The following is a 21,086-nucleotide window of genomic DNA, read 5'->3' on the forward strand; positions in this document are numbered from 1 at the left end:
TCACATCCTGACACGAGAGAAGCAGTCAGAGCACTGTCTAAATTGCAAAACAAAAATACAAGTTACCATTGTACTTTTGCAAATTAGACATTGTGCAGGAGTTTGAGGGACATTTTTGTGAATATAAAACATGAAATTACCCACTAATGGGCGTCTGAAACTTCTATTTCTGTTGATGTGGTATCAAAACAGGTTTGGATTTTCTTTGGATTTGTACAAGTATCTTATCTTAGTTTTAATCTGGGTATCATGACGACACCATTTCTCCATACAGTAATACAAAAACCTCTGCATGCAAGGTGGTATCTCTTTGACTGCAGGTACAAAGGTTGTGTTATCTTTGCGTACTGCAGCCTCAAAAGGCATACTGATGTCTTCGTTGTTATAGGTCACCGCCGTGCCACTGTGGCCTGCACATTTCCTGCACCTTTCTCAAACAATAATGAGCCCTTCGCCATGACATCCAATTGGATTATCTGTGTTACCCTTCCTCCTTGTGCGGTGTTTGTTTACATCTACTCTCACATGGACATCCTCATGCTCCATCAATTGGCAATCAATTCCATTGCCTTGCCTGTCTGTACTACAAAGCAATAAACAAGAACGCTTGCTTTTGTACACACATAAATGCTCCTACTCTCCCACAAACACACAGGAATTGATGAATGATTTATTTCAAACAGTAAATACAGGCTGATGGGACTTGCTTCCACTCGGTTCGTGTGAGTTTTGTGGCTCAGAAGCCGAAAAAACAGTGTTCTAAAAAATGCCTGAAATGCAATGTCAGTCCATGAAAGTAATGAGCCGTGACACCCTGCACTAAATATCATGTTTTATTCAAAACTTTAGGTAAAGAAAGTTTAACCTGTGCTTGCAGACAAACTTTAAATGGTCAGCCACAATGCAGCTTAAAAATAGAATAAATCCAGAAAAGAACACTATAGAGCAAAGATTGTCTGCTCCCATTAGGATCGTCCTTCACAAGTCACCATGGCTGCGAGGCAGGGTCAGCAGAAAAGCCACCCAATCCCGAGACACGATGATGAAACCGTGACAAATCGACTCATTCTTTCACTCCAGAATCTGCAAGTCGCTCTGCCGTGGGATTTCAGCCTCTCTTTGAGTTTGGGTACCAGCGAATCTCGCGACTCAATGGTGTTCATTTCTCTAATCCAATCCCTGTATAAAAAGCTCCCTTTGAACGTCTACAGAAAAGCTGAAAAGCAGCACATATCCCTCCCTGCGTCTGCCTGCTCTCTGCGCTCTCTGATCCACGCTCGCTGTCCTAACACCCAAGCTCCTCGGAAAGAGAAGAGGGGCGGGCGGGCAGGGGGAGGGTTGGGGATAGAGCAGATCTAATTAAGTTTGCTGATGGTGAAAGTGATGATTATTCTGCAGGAAGAAAGGAGAGGGAGGAAGAGGGCAGAGGAGATAACGAGAATAACTGCAGGGGGGCTGAATGCACCCTCTTCTCCTCCTCATGATCGTCATTATCATCTCCAGCGCAACCACCATTAAAGTCATTATTTCAAAGAATTCAAACTTTTAAGGGATCCATTTGCACAAAAGTCTAAACCATTTGAATGATTTATGATTTTGTAGATTGACAATTCATTTGGTAGAGTACCCGATTATCAATTATTATTTTAATCCATTTTCTTTACGACTACTTATCTGGTTCTTTTATACACCTTTTTTTTTTTTTAATTCCAAGTGCAGTGTCTTTATTATGAGTTTTTTTTTTTTTTTTTACCTTTAGATGTTATTAGGAGATGGTTTGACATGGAAAATATGGGCTGCAAAAATAGTTTTTTAAATGTTCAATTTTGAATATAAGCGGATTTGAACACTTTCCAGAGTCAAATATGGCTGTAAATTTGAAAGAAGCCGACTTATTAAAGTTGACAAGCCCTTTCTACCCAGGTTCCCCCCCGTTTCCTCTTTTATACCATCCTGCTTTTAATCTTTACACAATTTCTAACAGGAGGGATCTGACTCTGGCACAACAGTATCCTCCGACCATTCCCCCCCTCCTCCCCCCCCCTTGAACACCTCCTACTCTCTCTCTATTCCTCCAGTTCTTCATCTCAGCCAACCGGAGTGTGCTCGCTGCTGGAATAAATTAAATTGCGGCGGTATGGTACAGGAGAGATAGAAGGGGGAAGAGCAAGAGTGAGAGAGAGAGAGGGAGGGAGAGAGAGAGAGAGAGGGAGCGAGAGAGTGCTGCGAATGCCATTCACACATTTCCATGCGCTGGGAGTCCAGGCACTGTCAGCAGCTTCAGCGGCTCTCCGTGCGCCTTGCATGCGCCCCGAGCGCGCAACTCCAATAAAGAGCAGCAATGAGTTAAGAGGACGGCAGCTGCAGCGACGCTTCCACATGCGGGAGCACATTTGAGTCCCTGCTCGTGTTCTCAAATAATTTGCCCACCTGGAAGCTTTGACCCTGTGTGCTCTTGAAGCGGACTCATTCCGCCTGATTGGACCTACAGTTTCTCCATGCGCGTCGTTTGGAAGCTCTCCGCTGGAAATATGCAGCTTTGAAAAAAAAAAAAAGAAGAAAGGAAAAGAGAGGAGCGCGCTCTGAGGAGGTTGGGTGTCATCTTCTGTTTTGCTCAAGTTGCTCGGCCCCTAATTGCACGTCTGTTTGCATTTGTGGCGATAATCTTCAGTTGAGTCCTGTTTCCAATGCCGCCCTGTGTGAGCGCCGAGGCGAACCAAACTTCACGGACCTATCTGGGGATTTTGCGGAGACTAATTCCGACCAGCCACGGAGCACAATACTTACAGAATAAGGTAAAAACAAACATCACATTGAAAAGAAGAAAGAAAGACTTAATTATATTGAAGATTTCTAATTTCCAATTATGGTAGAAAATACAGTGTAAATTAGCGTGTTTTCCTAATAATGTTCACTAATTGTACTGTCAGTATTCCAAATACCTACATAAATATACCCATATAAAATAGTGGTCTCTTGCCTTATTTATAAACTTGTGAATCCTTGACAAATGCAGTCCTTAGTTCATCTTCATCCCTCTCATGTCCAAACCAGAATTTCCACCTTCTTCTTCTTCTACCCTTTTTTAACCCCTCTCCCTCTCTTTCCTCCCTTTCCCTCCCTCCAGGACTCATCCAGAGTGGGTGGAGAATGAAGAGTCACCGGGGCAGGGGGAAGCAGCATGAGTGGCCCGTGCATCTGCATTAGACTGACGGCCCTCATGTTTCTATGGAAGTGGTTAACATTAAGCCTGCTCCAGAGCTGGGTGTCAGAAGGGGCCTGGGCGGCGGACCCTGCAGGGGCCGGATTCAGCGGCTCCACTGGGCCCCTGGGCTGGCTCCTGTCGGACAAGGGTCCCTTTCATCACTCGCAGGAGTTTGTTGATTTCACAGAGCGCTACCAGCAGGGATTCACCACAAAGTACAAGATATACAGGTGAGTGGACAGCAGCAGGGTCAGGGTTGTGGGAACTGTCTGCATGGCTGAGATGCATGTGAGGGAGGCTGCTTTGCAAAAAAAAATCCAAAACGTTTACTCAATGCAGAAATGCAACACCAAAATAATTAAACAGTAATGTTGATTTTTGTGGCATTGCCTGCAGGAAAACTAGAATGTTTGCATCTTCCAGAATGAATAGGCGAGAGATCACACAATACTTTTCTGAGAGTATAAAAGATGCATATTTAGTAGGTGGCAAACTGTAGGATGAAGCGCTGAGGCGATTACTTACTTACTGGAGTTTTGCATACAAATCAAAGCCCTCCATGTGCTCTGTAAAGATGCAAGCTTCTTTGGGTGCGACTGGCTGCTTCCTTTATTTTCTTTTTTGTGGGAAGCAGAGACATATGGTTTGAGCATGATACAAACCTCCTGAATGCTGCGTATCAGTGGGAACTCAAAGTGGAGATACCGCAGGAGGGCTTGGGCAAAGCAACGGGACGTAACAGATATCTGACTGAGCCAGTTGATGTGTGACGGTGGGTAGACAGGGAAGGCTTTGGTACAGTGTGTGGTGTGAAGTACGGTGGGTGTGTGCTTAGACGCGGCAGAGTGAGCCTGCTTCGACAACATTTGTCTTGACTTCTATTTCCCCCCATAAAGACAAGAGGATGGAATTAAAAGGAACAAAAAACAACAACGATTGAGCATTTCAAAAATGAAATCTCCCAGCATGAATTCACAGGATATTAGGTGGATGTCAATCACATACACAGCTTGAAATAGATAACAACATTTACTGTTTCAAAGTAGTATTTTTAAAAATAACATCAAATTAGCTATTCTGATCCATCTCAAAGGGAAAAGATGTCACATTTGTTGTCATTTCACACAACTGCTTAAGTGCAAATGTCATGTGAAGTGACAGGCTTATCGATTTGATTGATTATTTGAAATCCTTGTTTTAAACGTGTGGGAAAAAAAGTGGAGCACCTTGTTGGCTCATAATTAAGATCGAATGGAGAGTTCATAACAATCTCCCTGCTGAATTTTATGTGAAGCAAACAGCTAATTTAGGATAAGGAGCAACCCATGTCTGTGACATCTCATCCATATTAGAACTGATAGATGATCCCAATCCATTTAAGACCTAAATATCCAGCAACAGTCCCTAGCAAAGACATGTAGCAGCAGCATTTTCTTATCTCTATATCAATTAAAAGAGTGTTGTTGTTGTTGTTGTTGTTAACCTGAATAATGTTTGTGCTTCTTCCCACATTCACACTGTCCCTTGAATGCAACCCACAGATTATAAAACAGACACTCCTCTTTGTAACACAAGCCCAGGGTTTCTTTAGGTGAAGCTCTTCTCCCAGATAAGCCTGTGAATAAAAGCACATTTAAGGTGTAACAGCTGCAAACTTTAACTTTACCTAGCAGGCCTACCTAACGTCATTTGGTTTTCCTCTGTGACTGACTATGCGAGTGTGGGTGTTTGTTTGTGCTGGATTTCCCGTCCCCTCTTGAGTTTTACTCTCTTCAGGGTAGAAACGCCTCTCGCAGTATGTTTATTTAAAACAAACTGTGACACTTAGACTGATAAAATACTTTCAGGCGATGGTTCAGTATCTGTTTAAGGCAGCATGACCCACAAACTGTGTAAGGGGATCGGGGGGGTGGGGGTTGGGGGTATCATCATGGTCCTCTAAAAGGTTTGAATTATTGTCCTTATTTTGCAGAACCTTGAAGAAGCAGAACCAAAATGCAATTTTTTTTTTTAGTGAGAACAGCCCAAAAAAAAGGCCGTGCTGGATTTCTGATTTCACCAAAGTTTTTAGACTTCCCAGGCACAAACAACAACAAGAAGCCTTTTACGTCACAGCGACTGCCTATGCATGCATGAGTGGGTGTGTGTGTGTGTGTGTGTGTGTGTTTCTGCCAGGTAAGTGTTTTGATACTCCTTGATGAGAGGGATGCTGTCGGAGCGTCCCCGTTCCCCTGCAGTGGAGGGGGGCCGATGCCAGCTGAACACAGGTTTGAGTGACACTGGCATTTAGCAGCTGACAGGGGTGACAATGCCAGGCAAAGATAGAGAATGTAACGCTGTTGGCTTCCCCGCATCCATCACTTCCTCCCGCGCTTGCCTCTCTGCCGGCCTCTTCTCTCTGTCTCTCAGGATGTCTCTATACACCGCCCCTTTTATCCTTTCTGTCTTCCCCACCTCAGCCTTGGCATGAACATCTAACAGATATTTGCGCACACCGTTTTGCATTGCTAAGACTCACAAGGGCATTTCAAAAACCTCAAACCTGTTTTTTTTTTATCATTCTGTTACCTACAGCCTGACTCCTTTTGACCTCCATCAGCAAACATCCAGAAATGCAAACTTGACAAGTCTATAACCCTCTCCCCTTGAGCTGCACTGGCCTTTCCAGCGCTCCTCCAAAGAATAACGATAAGCAGCATGTGTGACAAAAATCGAATGAAATATCGAGCAAATTTGAGCAAAAAATTCTCGATGTCAAAAAAAGTTGTGATTATGCTCCCACATTGTCATTTGCTTTCCTTGCCTTTGAAAAACAACTCTTTTCAGTCTTTAAATATCTTGCACTCAGAGCTCTGTCATCCATCACTGAGCAGCCGAGGATGCCAGTTAGCAGCGAACTGAAGAGATCACAAGTGCCTTCGAAACGCAATGGGCTGCAGTTTCTTTTTTTTGTTCCAAAACAGACTCATAAATTTTGAAAGGCAGACAAAGTAATCTTGGAGTCTTTGGAATTGATCAGCAACACTCTTCAGCTTCTTGCAGCCACATCTCAGTCCTTTATGGGTCAGTAAAAAGTCTTGTTACTGCCACTTGAATCATCACTCCAGTGTGTTCAGCTCCTAAATCTGAATCCAAAACCAGAACCGGCCTCTTCTAGGACTAGGGGAGCCAAATCGTCCTCCATTTGAACACTTTTCCTAGACGCTTGTGCAGATTTCTTTTTGTTCCTGTAGCAAATACAATAGCGGTACTTTAAATTCATGTATTCCAGCACATACAGAGATTGACACTGAGGCATAGCAATGAGTAATTACTTTTAATTAACCACTAGGTTAAAAGAAGATTAAATACAATGCAACCTCTGCCTTTATCTCCACGTGCATCTCACATTTTCTCTTTTCTCTCCCCCTACGCCTCGCTATCCCCCCTCCCTCTCTCTCTCTCTCTCTCTCTCTCTCTCCCTCCCTCGTCGAATGATCTCAAACCAATTGCTCTCCCTCGCTCATAAATATTCTCCAGAGCTCAGTTGGCCTTTCCCGTCAGGGGGCAGGGGGGAAGAGGGAGTCGCGCATGTTGGGGGAGGACTGGAGGAGTACAGTGGAGGGGAAATACGAGGGAACAGGGGCTTTATCCCCCCCTGCTGGTTGATCATCGCACCAAAAACAGCTTGTGGCAATACCTAATTACAATGAAAATCAAATAATAATGGCGTGTTATTCAGAGTAGAGGTTGTGAGTTGTTTAAATTTTACACCAGCATCCTAACGTCCTCTGTGTGGACTGCTTTTACAGGCAACATTAAAAAGCTTAAAGTATTACAGCGTGATTTTTTTTTTTTTTTTTACTCCAAATCCTCTGAATGAAAGAGGTTTTTTCTATACTCAAGGACTGATCAAATGCAATAATGGGAGCGGTGATTTCAGTGGATTCAAAAGCAGTGAAAAAAAAAAAACAGGAATGGTGGCACTTAACAATATTACTTCCTCTGTGATTGCAGGAAATATACGGCTGGTATGTGTATAGGAAAGATGGTGAATTGAAAACTCATTGTCCTTATTTCTCTCGTTGAGTCAAGGGTCAAAAGTCTTAAAACGGATATGGGACTTCCTTATCCACTAGATATCTCTGACAAAGACACAAATGAAACATTTCACATAATTTATTTTCACCTCTTGTTCACGCCAACAGCTTGACTTCATAGTGGAGATATTTGTGTTTAGCTGCTGCTGTGCAAACGGGTGTAAAAATGAACAAAAGCATGTTTCATTAAATGATTGAAAAGGCTTGTGGTCCTGTAAAGTCATTTCTGTGAACGTGAGAAGCTCTCGCTCCGTGATTTTTCCCTCATGTAGTCGAGCCGTCCTCGCAGACAGAAGCGCATTAGTCAAAATGTCAGCTCCTCCTTTCTTCTTCTTCATGGGCCATAACTTTTCCATCACGCCTCATCTCCTGTGTTTCTCCTCTCTTTCCCTCCCTGTCAGCACCACCGGCTATTACATTGACTTCATTTGATGTAAGGTGTTGCCTTGTGTAATTATAGAGTGATTAGTGTTTCAATTATAATGCAAACATGTTTGCAGAGGAGTCGGGGAATGCCGAGGCGTGGCGTTCCAGTACCTGTGCTGCGGCGTGTAATCGTGTCGTTTGGATTTAGAGCGATAGATCCTAATGTTCTTCATCCGTCTCATGTTTATGGTTTGGTGATATTGTGTTTTGAATGCTTTAGATGGGAAAGCACATTTAGCAGAGATTATAAAATGGGATATAAATGGGATTGGAGTGTATGAAGCAATGGAGGGAAGAGAAAAGAGCATTAAGGAAGATGATATCAAAATGCACTGCACCCAATACAACGAGCCAAGTGCTATTGTCGACTGTAGCAGAGATGGAGCAGTATGTACAATAATAATAAAAAAGCTTTTGTGAAATGTATTTTTATTGAGTAGAGAAAGAGATGATGGTAGAGACAGGAAATGTGTAGGTGACGTGGGGTTGACAAGGAGCAAAGGGTCAAGGTTTGGAACTAAACCAGGGTAACTGCATTTTTTTTATTGCACATGTGAAGAAAATAAAACCATTAAAGAACAATAACACGCAGAACATAATGATTAGGAAGTAAAAACTAAACATAACTTCATTCAGAAATGTGCAGGAGAAGCCAAAGAAACCTAGTCGAGTGGCCCTCATCATGTTAAAGTTAGTAGTTTAAGAAGTGTTGTAGTCAAGACCACACTAACCAAGACCAAGACCAAGACCGAGACATTTAGGTGCCGAGACCGAGTCAAGACCAAGGCAGGGCGAGACCAAGTCAAGATCAAGACCATAAAATATCACAGAAAAATCGTCACCTTGTGTGCGGTGGGCGTGTCACTTTCTTAGACCGGGAGGATCGCGGCTGTAAGCGAGGGAAAATAATCAAACTACACTGAATTGAAGTTATTTGTTCTTTTAAAAAGGAGATTTTCTTCTAATCACATTGATGACGTAGAAAAATAGCCCATCAGTGATGGTCTTGACTGTTCCTCATTTAAAATCGGGAGTCCACCCAGTCCAAGACTGAGACCTTGAAAAAGTGGTTTCAAGACTGATTTTGAGTACTACAACACAAAGTCCAAACAAAAAAATGTATAAAGCTAAACAGAAACATTCTTAATCAGGTGTTAAATCAAAAAAGAAACAGGAAAAATAAATGCATGTACTGTATTGAGGACTCATCCTCTACACATGCTCAATCAGCTGATCAGCCAGGTTGTAAATGGTTTAACTTCAAAGAGAAATACAAGAACTATTAATGATGTACAGACTGGCTCACTGTCATGCTGCGCTAACAGTAGCCATTTCTGGGGCCGACAAGACGTACATAGGAGATAACATGATGTGGGGTGGTTAAACTTGACAGTATCTGATGTGATGGTTGGTTATAAATGTTATGTTCAAAGGAATACTGTTCAACACGGTTAGTCTGACCTGTCTGACCTTTCTGCTGTGCTTCTTTAATGTAGCCTGCTGTGTTGCTCTGCTAGCCTCTTTGATACACCAAATGCACCCACCAGAAACAGCTCACTGCCAATCAGAGTAAAGTTGAGCCTTATAGCATCACCAACATACGGCCCACAGACCTGTTGCAATACGTTTAAACCTCAGGGAACTAACAATACAATCAAAGTCTGCTCTGTTGCAATGACCTCTAAATGTTAACACACAAACAGTGTTGTTTAGCCAATGCAATCTCAATGCTCGGCAATAAGTCACATTTGCTTTGCAAGCTCCTCCATGTACGGATGCTTACTCAAGAGCAGAATGAGAAATGAATAACTCTGACCCTGCTGGAGTCATCGTTGCTACCTGACCTCCCCCGACACAACTAAACCCTGCAATTTTCTCCCTGCTCCTTGCAATTACATAGCATAACATGTCACATTCGTTTTCTACCAGGAAGTAATATATAAACACCTCAACGGGTCCTACAGTATATTCATTATAATTAAAGGAAGAATGTGCGACTTTGTGATCCAATAGATGTCGCCCTTGAGCCACCAGCATGAAACCAAAACAAACTGCTGTTTGGCGACACCTCCGCTATTCTGAAGCCTCCGCTCTCCTCCAGAGACACACCTCCAACCCCTCTCCATTCACGTTCACACGAAGGAGTTATGAATGAGAACGCACCATAATTAAGCAACATTAAGCGCAAGCGGCGAACAAAAATTGTCCTTTGCTCGAGCTGCAATTCCCTGTGTCCTGCATTGTTGTGTTAGCAGGCTAATGTTAGCACTCTTTGGTTAACTCGTGGCTTCACATTGCACATAAATTGACAACAGAGTGACCGTGATCTAAAGACACTTACATGAAATCCAAATAAGCAGTGAGTATGTTCTTCTTCTTTGCTCTAGTCCTTGACTAAAACAGCTTCAAACTCAAGGCTGTCCCATTCATGTAAACATGACTTAAACACGGCTCTGACAACAGTACAGCTGGAGGGACTCAAGCTTCTCCCTCATTGTAGACAGCCATGACTCAGAGACACATTTACACAGAATATACTTGATTTCTGCTGTATTTATTTATGTGTAAAATGTTGCTCATTTTTCCTTTAAATTATTTTAATATAACAATATAATTTTAACATTCTTAATGAAATTACATCACCATATGCCAAAATACCAACGTATGCACTGGCAGAGTCATTTCTGTGATAGAGTAGAAAAAGAGTTAAATCCAGAACACCTTCCAACGCCTCCTCTCTCCTGCTCCACTTTCCTGCACGTACGTAACCAGATCAAATCTGACCTTGTTGTTCACGATGTGGAAAGCAGTTTGCAGGTAGAGGGGCTGCTGATCCTCGCTGCAGTTGTCTTGTTTGCTTCTATCAATATATTAGTTTCTGGAAATTATTACTGTAAAGATTTTTTTTCTCCTGCAGAACAGACCCAGTGAGAGCATGTGTACACAGCTTTCATCGAACTGCTGTTTTCTCTCATGCATGAATGCCCGGGCGGCTCGTTCGATGAGAGAGTGGTGAGTGGAGACGAGTCTGTCGTCCTCCAGTCGGAGGGTGAACGCGTCCCCGGGACACAAGCAAGAGCAGGCCTCTTCCTCGCGCTCACCAGCAGCGGTGGCAGTGACGAGGACTTCATCCAGCGCCGAGCTTATGCTTTCTGACAAGTGTGTGATGGGGGAGTTATCAGGGCCAGAGGTCCATGGAGGCAGCTTTTCTGAAAGAGAAACTCCACATGAGTGTTTGAATGTATTTTGTACGGATGGTCTGAGCTACCAGTATTGGGGGATTTCGTACCAGTTGTGTAGGATTTCTTTATGGTTTATCCTTGATGAGGATAGCATTAAGTGGAGAAAGTTTTTTTTTTTTTTACACCGTGAAGCATCTGCAACCACCAAAAAAAACGCTCTGGCTTAAACTGTGAGAAGGCACTCTTGTTTATCCCAGTTTAGAGCAAGTGTCATGAGTGATTAATGTCTTCACAGTTCGTATAAAGTAGCAAATAAAAAATGTAAGAGTGAAGGAAAAAATAAATCAACAAGAGTTCATCCTAGCACAACTTACGGTCCGTTTTTGACTGCTTCACACGTGCAGAATAAAAATCTAGAAATCAAATTGTGTGTTCTGGCAACAGGGTCCCAATGCATTTGAAATTCAAATCAATATTTATCACACAAAGTTTAAACCAAAAGAATTTGAAGAAATGTCTTGGGGCTCTTTAACCAACAGCTCATTGTTTAATGACTCTGATCACTTCTGTGGTTTGGAATTTCATTTGCCTCAACTGCTCTCAGGCTTTAAAAGTCGTCAATAGTTATATCACACTTTTATCTAAATAGAAAAAAGAAAATGATGAATGCATTGTCCGAAACCTTACATAGAAAATGTGAATAACATTCTGCATAGACACATTTCAACACAATTACATTTTTCACTCTGTGCTACACAAACATGCTAAAATACAAACACATGCACAAACAGGATCCCATGGACATGTTCTTATGGAGAGATGTCAGAGTGAGGGGGCTGTCCACACGGGCCTTGCTCTAGGGCACCTCGACAGTGCTATGGAATTGAACTTGAACCTCACCGGCTACCAGACCAATTTCCAGATTTGGTCCGCACCAGGACTAGAATTAGCAATCCTGCGGTTCCCAACCCAAGTCCCTACAGACTGAGATACTGCCACCATGTTTGTGAAGATTGTCACAACAATGCAGTTTGCTCAAAAACATCTTGTCATAGCTTATATCGATTCAATCTTTAATCCTTTAAGCTACAGTCTGATAGCTCAGAGAAGCTATGGCTTATAATTAAGTAATTTGAATGTAGCCTTGGGATTTACAAAAAAACAATATTTGCCAAGACTTCCTCATCTTAAGGCCGGTCATATATTTTGTGAACTGAAACATGGAAAGTAAAACATATTGTTCTACAACAGACTGTTAGTTCTCACATGTCTGAGTCATTCTGCCCATCTCGTTTTACACAAACTGTTTTACCTGCAAGCAACCAAAGCCTGCTCAAATGGGATTGGTGAAAATCCCTCAGACAAATGGTAAATGGATTTAAGCTTGTGTAGCGCTTTTCTAGTCTTCTGACTACTCAAAGTGCTTTTACACCACAGGTCACACCTACACATTCACACACTGATGGCAGAGGTTGCTGTGTAGAGTGACCATCAGAATTACCTTATCCCATTCATACACCGCTGGAAAAGCAGTGGGAGCCGACCCTCTGGTTGAGTTCAGTGACCTACAGATTATGCATTTATATGCAATAATTTGTTATTACAGATATACAGATTCCATATAAAGTCATGCTTACTATCTCGTGTTGCTTTGAGTAACATGATATCAACAATTTGGCAAAATAAGAAGAACAACAGACGGGAATCATAACCAGATATGGAAAAAAAATGTTAACACTTGAGCAGTTTTTAACCAAGTGTGATAAAAGAATGAACCTGGCACTTCTGAATAACTGAGTAAACCTGAATGTGCTGCATGTATGCGATGACACATTGTGTGCAGTTAGCCGAGCAGGCATGTCATCAACAGAGCGCCAGTGTCACAAGGCTCACGATTAAATGTAGCGGGTGGCTCTTCTGTCTTCTAGGCCTGTGTGTATGCATGTGGGCTTGTGTTAAGTTGAATTAACAGTACGTTCATGCCTCATTATGTACACAATGTGATTCAAGGCTTTTCTTGTTTTATGAGTGCAGTGAAGTCTCTTGTCAACAGTGCTATGACAAATTGCAGTACAAAAGAGATCAGCAGTCTTCATGTCAGCAAATCACACTCTGACTTGCCCTTCCTTTCTGTTATCAGAGGTGTAGTGTTATTCATGGGAGCTACAAATCAATAATGCAATTTCTTTTTTTAACAAAACACACCCTCCAACAGCATCTGAGCTGTTTTCTTTTTTCTCTCTCCGTGCAGTATCTCACAATTTCACAAAATTGGCCCGACTCTGAATGCCTCAGACGGTTTAAATAAGGTAAATTTGGAAATTGCACGCTGTAGTTTCCCCTTTCTTCCACGACAAATGCAAGTGCCAGAGTATTGCTCAGAGGCATGGAGACAGACAAAGAAATAACAACTGTTTAGAATACAGAGGTTTCATTTAAAATTAAAGCAGTTAACACAAAATTTGGTTTGGAAATAAAAGCAAGCAAGTGGAGGCTGGGAAATTTTAAATGACTGTTTACGGCAAATAGCTGTAAAGTATATTATTTGAGTGGGATGTGTCTGCTCTTTGAGGAAGGTTTTCAAAGGGTCTCAACACAAGCACAAACACAAATGGACATTTTAACTTAGTTTTGGCAACAATACCAAAAGAAGATGGGGCGGCAACAGCGAACAGTGTTAGCATCAGTGGGTTAGTAAAGTAATTAGAGAAGAGCAAAGGTCAAAGTATGAAATCCAAGCTAGTTGGGAGGAGGTCAAGATGGATGACTGGGCACGGAAACCTGCTGATTGGAGACTAAAGGTTGCCTTCTGTCTCCTTCAGTTATCCTTTAAGGAAAGAGTCAGTTTGGTAGTTATGTTTGTTCACTTTATTTCCCTCTTTAGTCTGGATGATTGACACCTCTTTCATATCTATAAATAAAACAAAGTGTAGCTTTACTTACTAATATAACTGGAAACAGGGGGGAATAGCTTGTCCAAATAGTCAGTGTATGTAAATGTGCAATTAAAAAAAGACTAATTTGAAATTGTTTCCATTTCTGGTTATACCTCTGATTATTTTGAGGCTTGGCAGATATAATCGGTCTCTTCCAAGTGGCAACCTCCAGTATTGAAATATGAAGCCAACGCAGAAGTGCAAGAACGCTGCAGTTCCAAAACCTCCCAGAAGGCTCATAATCACTTTTGTTAAAATGCCCATTTTACAGCAGAAATAAACATTTTACAGTCTGGTACATTGAAAATATAGAAATGAAAATTTGGTGTGCTAATGTCTTTATCGGCACACACTGTATGGGGGATTAATTATTTTTATAACTCACCCATTCTTATTACATTAATGCGAAGAGGTATGCGTACATTTGGATAATTGAGTTGGGTTGACAGAGCATTTCCAAAATGGCGAACCCCCATTTTTGGACTTCTAAACTCCGCTTCAGAAACTAAAGGGTGATATTGCCGAGGCTACATCCACGTTTTATTCAGTATGATCTTTTCTCCACCATTAGTTTGTTACAGCCATTTCGCCATGTAAGTGGATTCAAATAACATTTAAGCCCCATGATTAATGTACTATTTAGCCGACATGTAGTTGCTGTTGTAAGTATGCTAGGAGTAAAGTTGGAAATCAAGTGAAGAAGTTAGAAAAGGGTGAAAAAGTAAACATAAGGCAGAGACTGTTATGGGTCTTTGGGTTTAAGATTCATAGATATTCACTCAGTAGACTGGTATCCATGTCCCGTATGGTAATCACAGCTTATATCAACCTCTGGACTCAAATACACGTATTTATCAGTTTTTATGCAAGTTATCAACATTTTTATTTTAACTTCTCCCATGTGACTGTCCACTGCGCCTGTCACTGGCACTCTTATTGGCCTCATACGTTGTTTTGTTGGAGGGTTTATATGTTGTGTTTGGCGTTCTGTGAAACCGACCTTTACTGCCATTTAGGTATGCAGATGTGTTTATTCATGTTGTCATAATGTCTGTATCAAGTTACCCTGAAAGCAGAGGCGCTGCTTGTCAACCCCCAAAGGGCTGAACAACTTTAAAACAACTAATGTTAGCAATGACAGAAGGAAATCTCCCTAAGGGGGCCCCTTCAGACAGCGCTCACTCATATACTAAATGACTAAATGTCGCTTCTCTAGTCCTAAATATGGAGGAGAGGAACTTGAATAACTCAACTTCTGCTAGCATTACATTTCATTGACAAGGCGCTTAATGTTCTATTTACTTTTAATTTGAAATTATGTGAATTAAGGAAATAAAATAAGAATGGTGGTGAACGCTGGTTCACCCTCTGAATTTTTGCCTTGGGCCCCACCAGATTACCCCTGCCTGAAAGACATTCTGTTTGGGAATGTCATGTCCAGTAACTCCTAAAAAGGTTAGCTTATGCTGCTTTCTCTTTACACCTTTTGGAATCCCAAAAGCACTTTGTCTTAATCCCTTACAGGAGTTTTATGTTCGTTGCAATGGTCACGGTCGTAGCTGTTAATCACACGTTTGAAGTGTACTCGAGTAACGCTCAGAAACATGAAAGGCCTGAAGAAGAAAAGTGAGAAGAAAGAAAGCAGTATGTTGTCTTGTTTATATGAGCTCTCTGCAGGTTTAATAGGATTTTCACAAATTAATGGTCTGATGTTTGTTTGATGTTGCTGGAAAAAACTGTTGGTGGCAATTTCATGAAGCGTTCACAACCAGCAGCTATTGAGCACATCATTACGCTCTCTCCTCCGTCCTGATCTCGCTTTCATTCGGGTCTGTCTCGCGGTGGGTGGAAAAACCAGAAGAAGTGAGACTCTCCATCTTTTTCTTCCTCCATCTTAACTCCCACTCTTAATTGGACGCTCGAGCATTTCTCTTGTTAAGTCTGGATCTTAAGTAGCTCAATTAACAAAGTTGACGTGAGCCACTCTGAAGGTGCCTTTCAGGAAGATGCTCGCCAGCAAACGGCCTGTGTAGAATTCCTTTAGATGTCACTCAAACGGAAAGCCTTTTTTGTTTGTAATTCTTAATTTTCCTTGAATCTTTTCTGCATATAGAGAAGGATCAATGTCACATCAGATTAAAGGGAAAGAATAAGGAAACTGCAGCAAAAAAATGTGCTTCATTCAGAACAGCAGAGTGGCTGCAGTTTGCTTACAAGGTCTTCCAAATAAATGTAATTTGGTTTATCTTATTAAATGAAGCATGAAGGACTTTTCTCCCATTTTGCACAATTCTCTTCAGGGAGGTCCTTGAAATAACTTTGAGTCTACATCAAGCAACTGTTTTACACAGCAGGTTATTTTGGTATCTGGGGTAACCTAGCTACAAAACCCAACATTGTGTTCTTTTTCGGGCCTTTTTTATAATAAGAAAAACAATCATTGTCTAACACGGTAAGACAAATATGGTATCTATTGAATTTTCTTTTTTCCTTTCCACACATGTTTTTTAATACCAATAGATAGTATTGAAGTCAAGACCACATTAACCAAGACCAAGACGTACCCGAGACCAGAGTTCTCTGAGAATGAGACAAGACAGAGACATTTAGGGATCGAGACCGAGTCAAGAACGAGACCAAGGCAGGGTAAGACCGAGACAAGACCAAGACCATAAATATCAATGAAAACACATAAACTGGTGTGCAGCAGTCACTCACTTATACCGTAACACGGGGAAGGTTGCGGCCGTAACCCGGAGATATTAATCAAGTTATGAATGAATGGATGTTTTGTTCAGACGGGTGTTGTTATGACTAGGAAAATAGCCTGTCAGTGGTGGTCCTGACCGGTCTTGATTTAGTCCGCCCAGTCTGAAATTCAGAGACCAGACTGAGATCTTAAAAAAGTGGCCTCAGGAACGGTCTTGAGACCAAGATCGGTTTAAGTGTACTACAACATTAGAAATAGAGAAATGCAAACTTCAGAAATGAAAAAAAAAGGGCAGGCAATGATGTATTTTATTCAACTTTGTTTTTTGATAATGTGTAAATTTGTCTTATGAAGATCTTGACTCATTGATCTTGTTATCCCAGGTATCTGCTGGTTGTTCCTGTGATTAAGAGTTTATTCGTCGTTTTTCTTAAGAGCTTGAGAAATTAACTTTTGGGGAAAACCAGCGTTGTTATTTCCAGAAAAGAACACAAAGAAGTCAAGAAGTTGAAAAAATAAATACCTGTTATCAAGTCACTTAGGGCTTCTGTAAAAAAAAATTACCAAGAAATATAGTAATTTATTTTGTTCAAACTAAAATTTTTGGCTTTTTTTCCATTTTAAATTATATGAATGGCATCAATGATCATTCCTAGACATATGTCAATGATTTTAATACTGACTCTTGGAATATATTTGTATTTATTTATTTTGACAGCAGATGAGAAGGTTCACTGCACACAGGAATGTATCTTCTCATTTGCTGTCAAGATGATGTTTCCTGCATCACTTGCACCAACATATAAGGACTGACAGTGCTGTGCACAGGGTGTTCCTGTTTGTATGACATTCATTTATTTATCAGTTAATTTGTCAGGGACAAAACATATAGGCATGTAACATCTAATTAAAGTGCTAAGGATGTACTGTATATAGGACTTTTAGCCATGGCTAATTTGCAGTCCTTGTCCCTGGTTAGGCTTCATACTGTACATAGTAAGTGAAGCAGAATTCATCTATAATCAGCCATGCTTTGTTTATTATAGAGCTCCTGGTTTATGTGAGAGCGTGACGACTTATTTTCTAACTTTATTTACATGCTGTTCCAGAACACAGAGTAATTTCACACTATGCAAGAAAAGAAAAACACTCTGGGTTGTTTATGTTTCTTTCCACCTATATCACAGCCATCTTGGTTGGCGCTCAGCCTAGAATGGAGAGAGCTGATGACCCTTGCAAAAAAAGTATTTGGAATAAAATGCCACATCAAACATCAAAAGATGCAATAACTTATATTACCATATATAAAACCTGTCAGTCTTTAAGTATTATAAACATATCATTTCTATATCTCTGCAAACATGCACATTCATAACAAAGCAAACATGGTATGATTCCAAAGTGTTGTTGTCTCACGTAGCAATAAGGAGTTTGAAGATGCAGACGGAGGACCATTGTGTCCAAAATAAGCTCTGTGTTTCCATCTGACACAAGCTGTAGGCTTCCTGAGGGGCTTTTCTGTAATATTCAAACAGGGCTCATCTGCTAAAACGAAGCCGTTCGATCAGCTCAATGTGAGTTTGTTGTCCAATCACCATTGTGTTTTACTTCTAAGTGTTGTGATTGCTACTTTTTCCGTTCGTATGACCTTGACTTTCCCCCTGGGGGACTATTAAGTATTGTATTGTATTGTTCGTATTACCATAGATACTACCCTGACTTTCTAAATGTACACTTGCTGAATCCTAGACTTAAAGTGATTCCCGTGTGTTACACTAACAGGTCTTAAGTCCCGCTGGTGTAACTAGAAGTTGATGGTATTTACAGTTATTTAAAGTTGTTCACTCGTTGAACATTAGATTTTGTATCCAACAAGTAAGATGAGTGAATGAAATTAATCTCCAGGGAATCATTATATACACCAAATAAAATGGAAATCTAATGTTCAATGAAAGACAAACATGTAATATGCTTAATACAGATGGTCAGATGTGAAATGAGACTTTCCTGTTATGGTTTAAAATGTGCATTAGTTAAATGTGAACACTAAATGCCCGGACTGAATAAATCACTGTTTGAAAGTAGAGATTGGACATGCTGAGTATTGATGTGGACCTAGCTGCTGTAGAGTCATTATACAGTTTCTGAGTAAAACAGAGAGGAAATGAGAGATGAAGGAAACCGTCCTAAGTGGCAATCAGCTCGCTGCTGGAAACAAGTGTAAAAAATGCAAATATTCAGAACACCTGCAAAGACAAATCAAGGTTTTTCTGCTTTCTCGTTTGCCCTTCAGTTGTGTTTCTGTGTGACTTTCAAATGTTCTCATGATGAGTAAAAATGAGAATGCATTATGTCTCACCATATTCACATTTGCATGACTGTGCCACCTGCAAAAAAGGAAAACAAAATGTGGAGCTGTATTCATGTTCGAACAAATGACTTGCAAAGAAAAACTTAAACCATAACTTTGCACTCTTTTTTGAAAACTATGTGTAAACATGCACCATGTAGAGGAAAATGGTTAACTTTTCACCCCACAATTATCTGCGATTTGGTATTATATTCTGTGTTTTATTTCTTAGATGATTGGGTAATGCCTTACATGTTGCTTGTCAAATTTGTTTTTTTACTTAAACATTAAGGGGGGGGGGGTGCCAGTAACCTAGTGGTTAGTGCACACACCCCATGCCCAGAGGTTTTAGTCCTCCATGCAGGCAACCTCCGGTCTTGAATGAAGCCAATGCAGAAGTGCATTTTTGTTTGTCGAGTGTCCACTTGAGGCTGGCTCCAGGAAAACCAGAAGTCACATACACACCACAGGAGTAAAATACATTAATCATCACTGGCACACACTATGCGGGGCGTGTTTATTTTGAAAACGATACGTCTTATCTATAGTTAGGCTAAATTCATGTGTAAATCTTTCTCGGAATAGGCTTCAAATGAACTATGCAGGCCTTTTTTGGGCTTTTTGTGTCTTTAATGGAGCGATAGGACAGTGGATATAGTCGGAAATCAGGGAAAGAGAGTAAGAGTGACATGCGGGAAAGGAGCCACAGGTGGGATTCGAAACTGGGGCGCTCGCATGGAGGACCAAAGCCTCCACTGCGCCACCAGCGCCCCTTACTATGCAGCAGTGTAAACTAATTGATTTCTTTTTTTTTTTTAAGATATAGCCTGACCCGCCATGGGGTCTTTAATTATTTAATAGAATTATGAAGCAGTGATCACTTAGCCTCAGGGCATTTTATTTCCACAGCGCAGAGGGACTCTATATAGACACTCCCTTATGTATTAAACAAAGAATAATGGCATTGAGGTTGGTTTGAACAAAAGTGCGCGTGTGCCAGCAACATTGTTCATGTCATATATATCACACTCTACAGTTTCAAAGTGACAGTAATGAACTAGAACACTACTTGGCACTTGGAGGTATCTGGTCTGCTGTACTTGTACTTGTAAACATTCTGTGTTTAGTTTATTTGAAGATGATTTATTTACTTGCACTAATTACCAGTAAACACGCCCTGAGGGTTAACTTTCACCCAGCCTGCTCAGTCTCACTCTGCACTCAAAGGACACATTGTACATTGGTATGCTTGGTAACCGGTTTCGACTGCATCAGCAGGTTATACGCTGGGTTGATTTCCTGATTTGTTATGTTGGGCACCGAGCAATGCCCCGCGGCTGCCTGTACTCTGTGATGGATCTGAGGCACCTGTGCTGTGATGGACAGGTAGCGGGGGTTTGGCTGCTCTGATCGCGCGCCCCCCCCCTTTCAGCTCATGCGTCTCACCTCCTGGAGCACAGCGCTCCGGCTCGCTCCCAGGGAGGGCTGACAGGTAGATGTGCAGCGGGCCCCCTGCTGCAAACAGCTTCGGGTGAAATAGAGCTGCCTCCTGTGTGTGTGTATGTCTGCGAGAGACTATTCCAGTCACTCAGCACCTCGCTGAGAACGGTTAAGGGTGAAATAAAGCTGCAGTCTTCCATGAAAGGCGAGATCTTTTCATGTGTGTACGTACGTGGCCCGCTAAAGGTGAGGCCGAGTTTAAGTCTTTGACAACAGAACTGCCTTCATGTGTGTGTGTGCGCTGTAATTTCCCAGCGTTGCTGCGGCACCATTCACGAATGTCCATCAGCGAACAGCATAGCGAGACACTGTGTCGATCACAGCCGGAGCTCTCCCTCTTTCTCTCTGCGCTGCTCCTTTTCTGCAGCCGGCCCCAGCGGACGGAGAGAAACACTAATGGCCACTCGTTACAGAGGAACACTGACATGAAACAGGTCTTAATGAGCTGTTTTCTGTTTCATATTTTTCTCTAGGGGTCATTGTTATTGGGGGAAAATTGATTGGCAGCAGGTCCCGCACCCCTGGGGGGGGGGGGGGGGGGGGGGGGGGGAGACGGGGGGGGGCAATAGCAAAGTCGTTGCAGCAAGGGCAGCTTTGTTTCGATGTTTGCAGCTGCAGGGTGCGTGTATGTATGAGTATGGAATCAGCTTTGCAGGAGGGAGCTTGGGTGGGTTGTACACATGTTAGAGAGATAATGA

The 21,086-nt window shown here is 41.7% G+C and overlaps 1 protein-coding gene across 1 annotated transcript in view; it reads left to right on the forward strand.

Annotated features, from left to right (window-relative positions):
• The first annotated feature begins 2,114 nt into the window (after window positions 1-2,114).
• Window positions 2,115-21,086, forward strand: part of brinp3a.1 (bone morphogenetic protein/retinoic acid inducible neural-specific 3a, tandem duplicate 1) — a 66,342-nt gene continuing 47,370 nt past the window's right edge. Inside the window, exons 1-2 of the mRNA XM_061034327.1 lie at window positions 2,115-2,795; window positions 3,128-3,435. Of these exons, the coding sequence (XP_060890310.1) occupies window positions 3,182-3,435 (254 nt within the window). The 5' untranslated portion in view covers window positions 2,115-2,795; window positions 3,128-3,181. The remainder of the gene's footprint in view (window positions 2,796-3,127; window positions 3,436-21,086) is intronic.

This window comes from Labrus mixtus, chromosome 3, assembly GCF_963584025.1.
Source record: "Labrus mixtus chromosome 3, fLabMix1.1, whole genome shotgun sequence".
Lineage (NCBI taxonomy): Eukaryota > Metazoa > Chordata > Actinopteri > Labriformes > Labridae > Labrus > Labrus mixtus.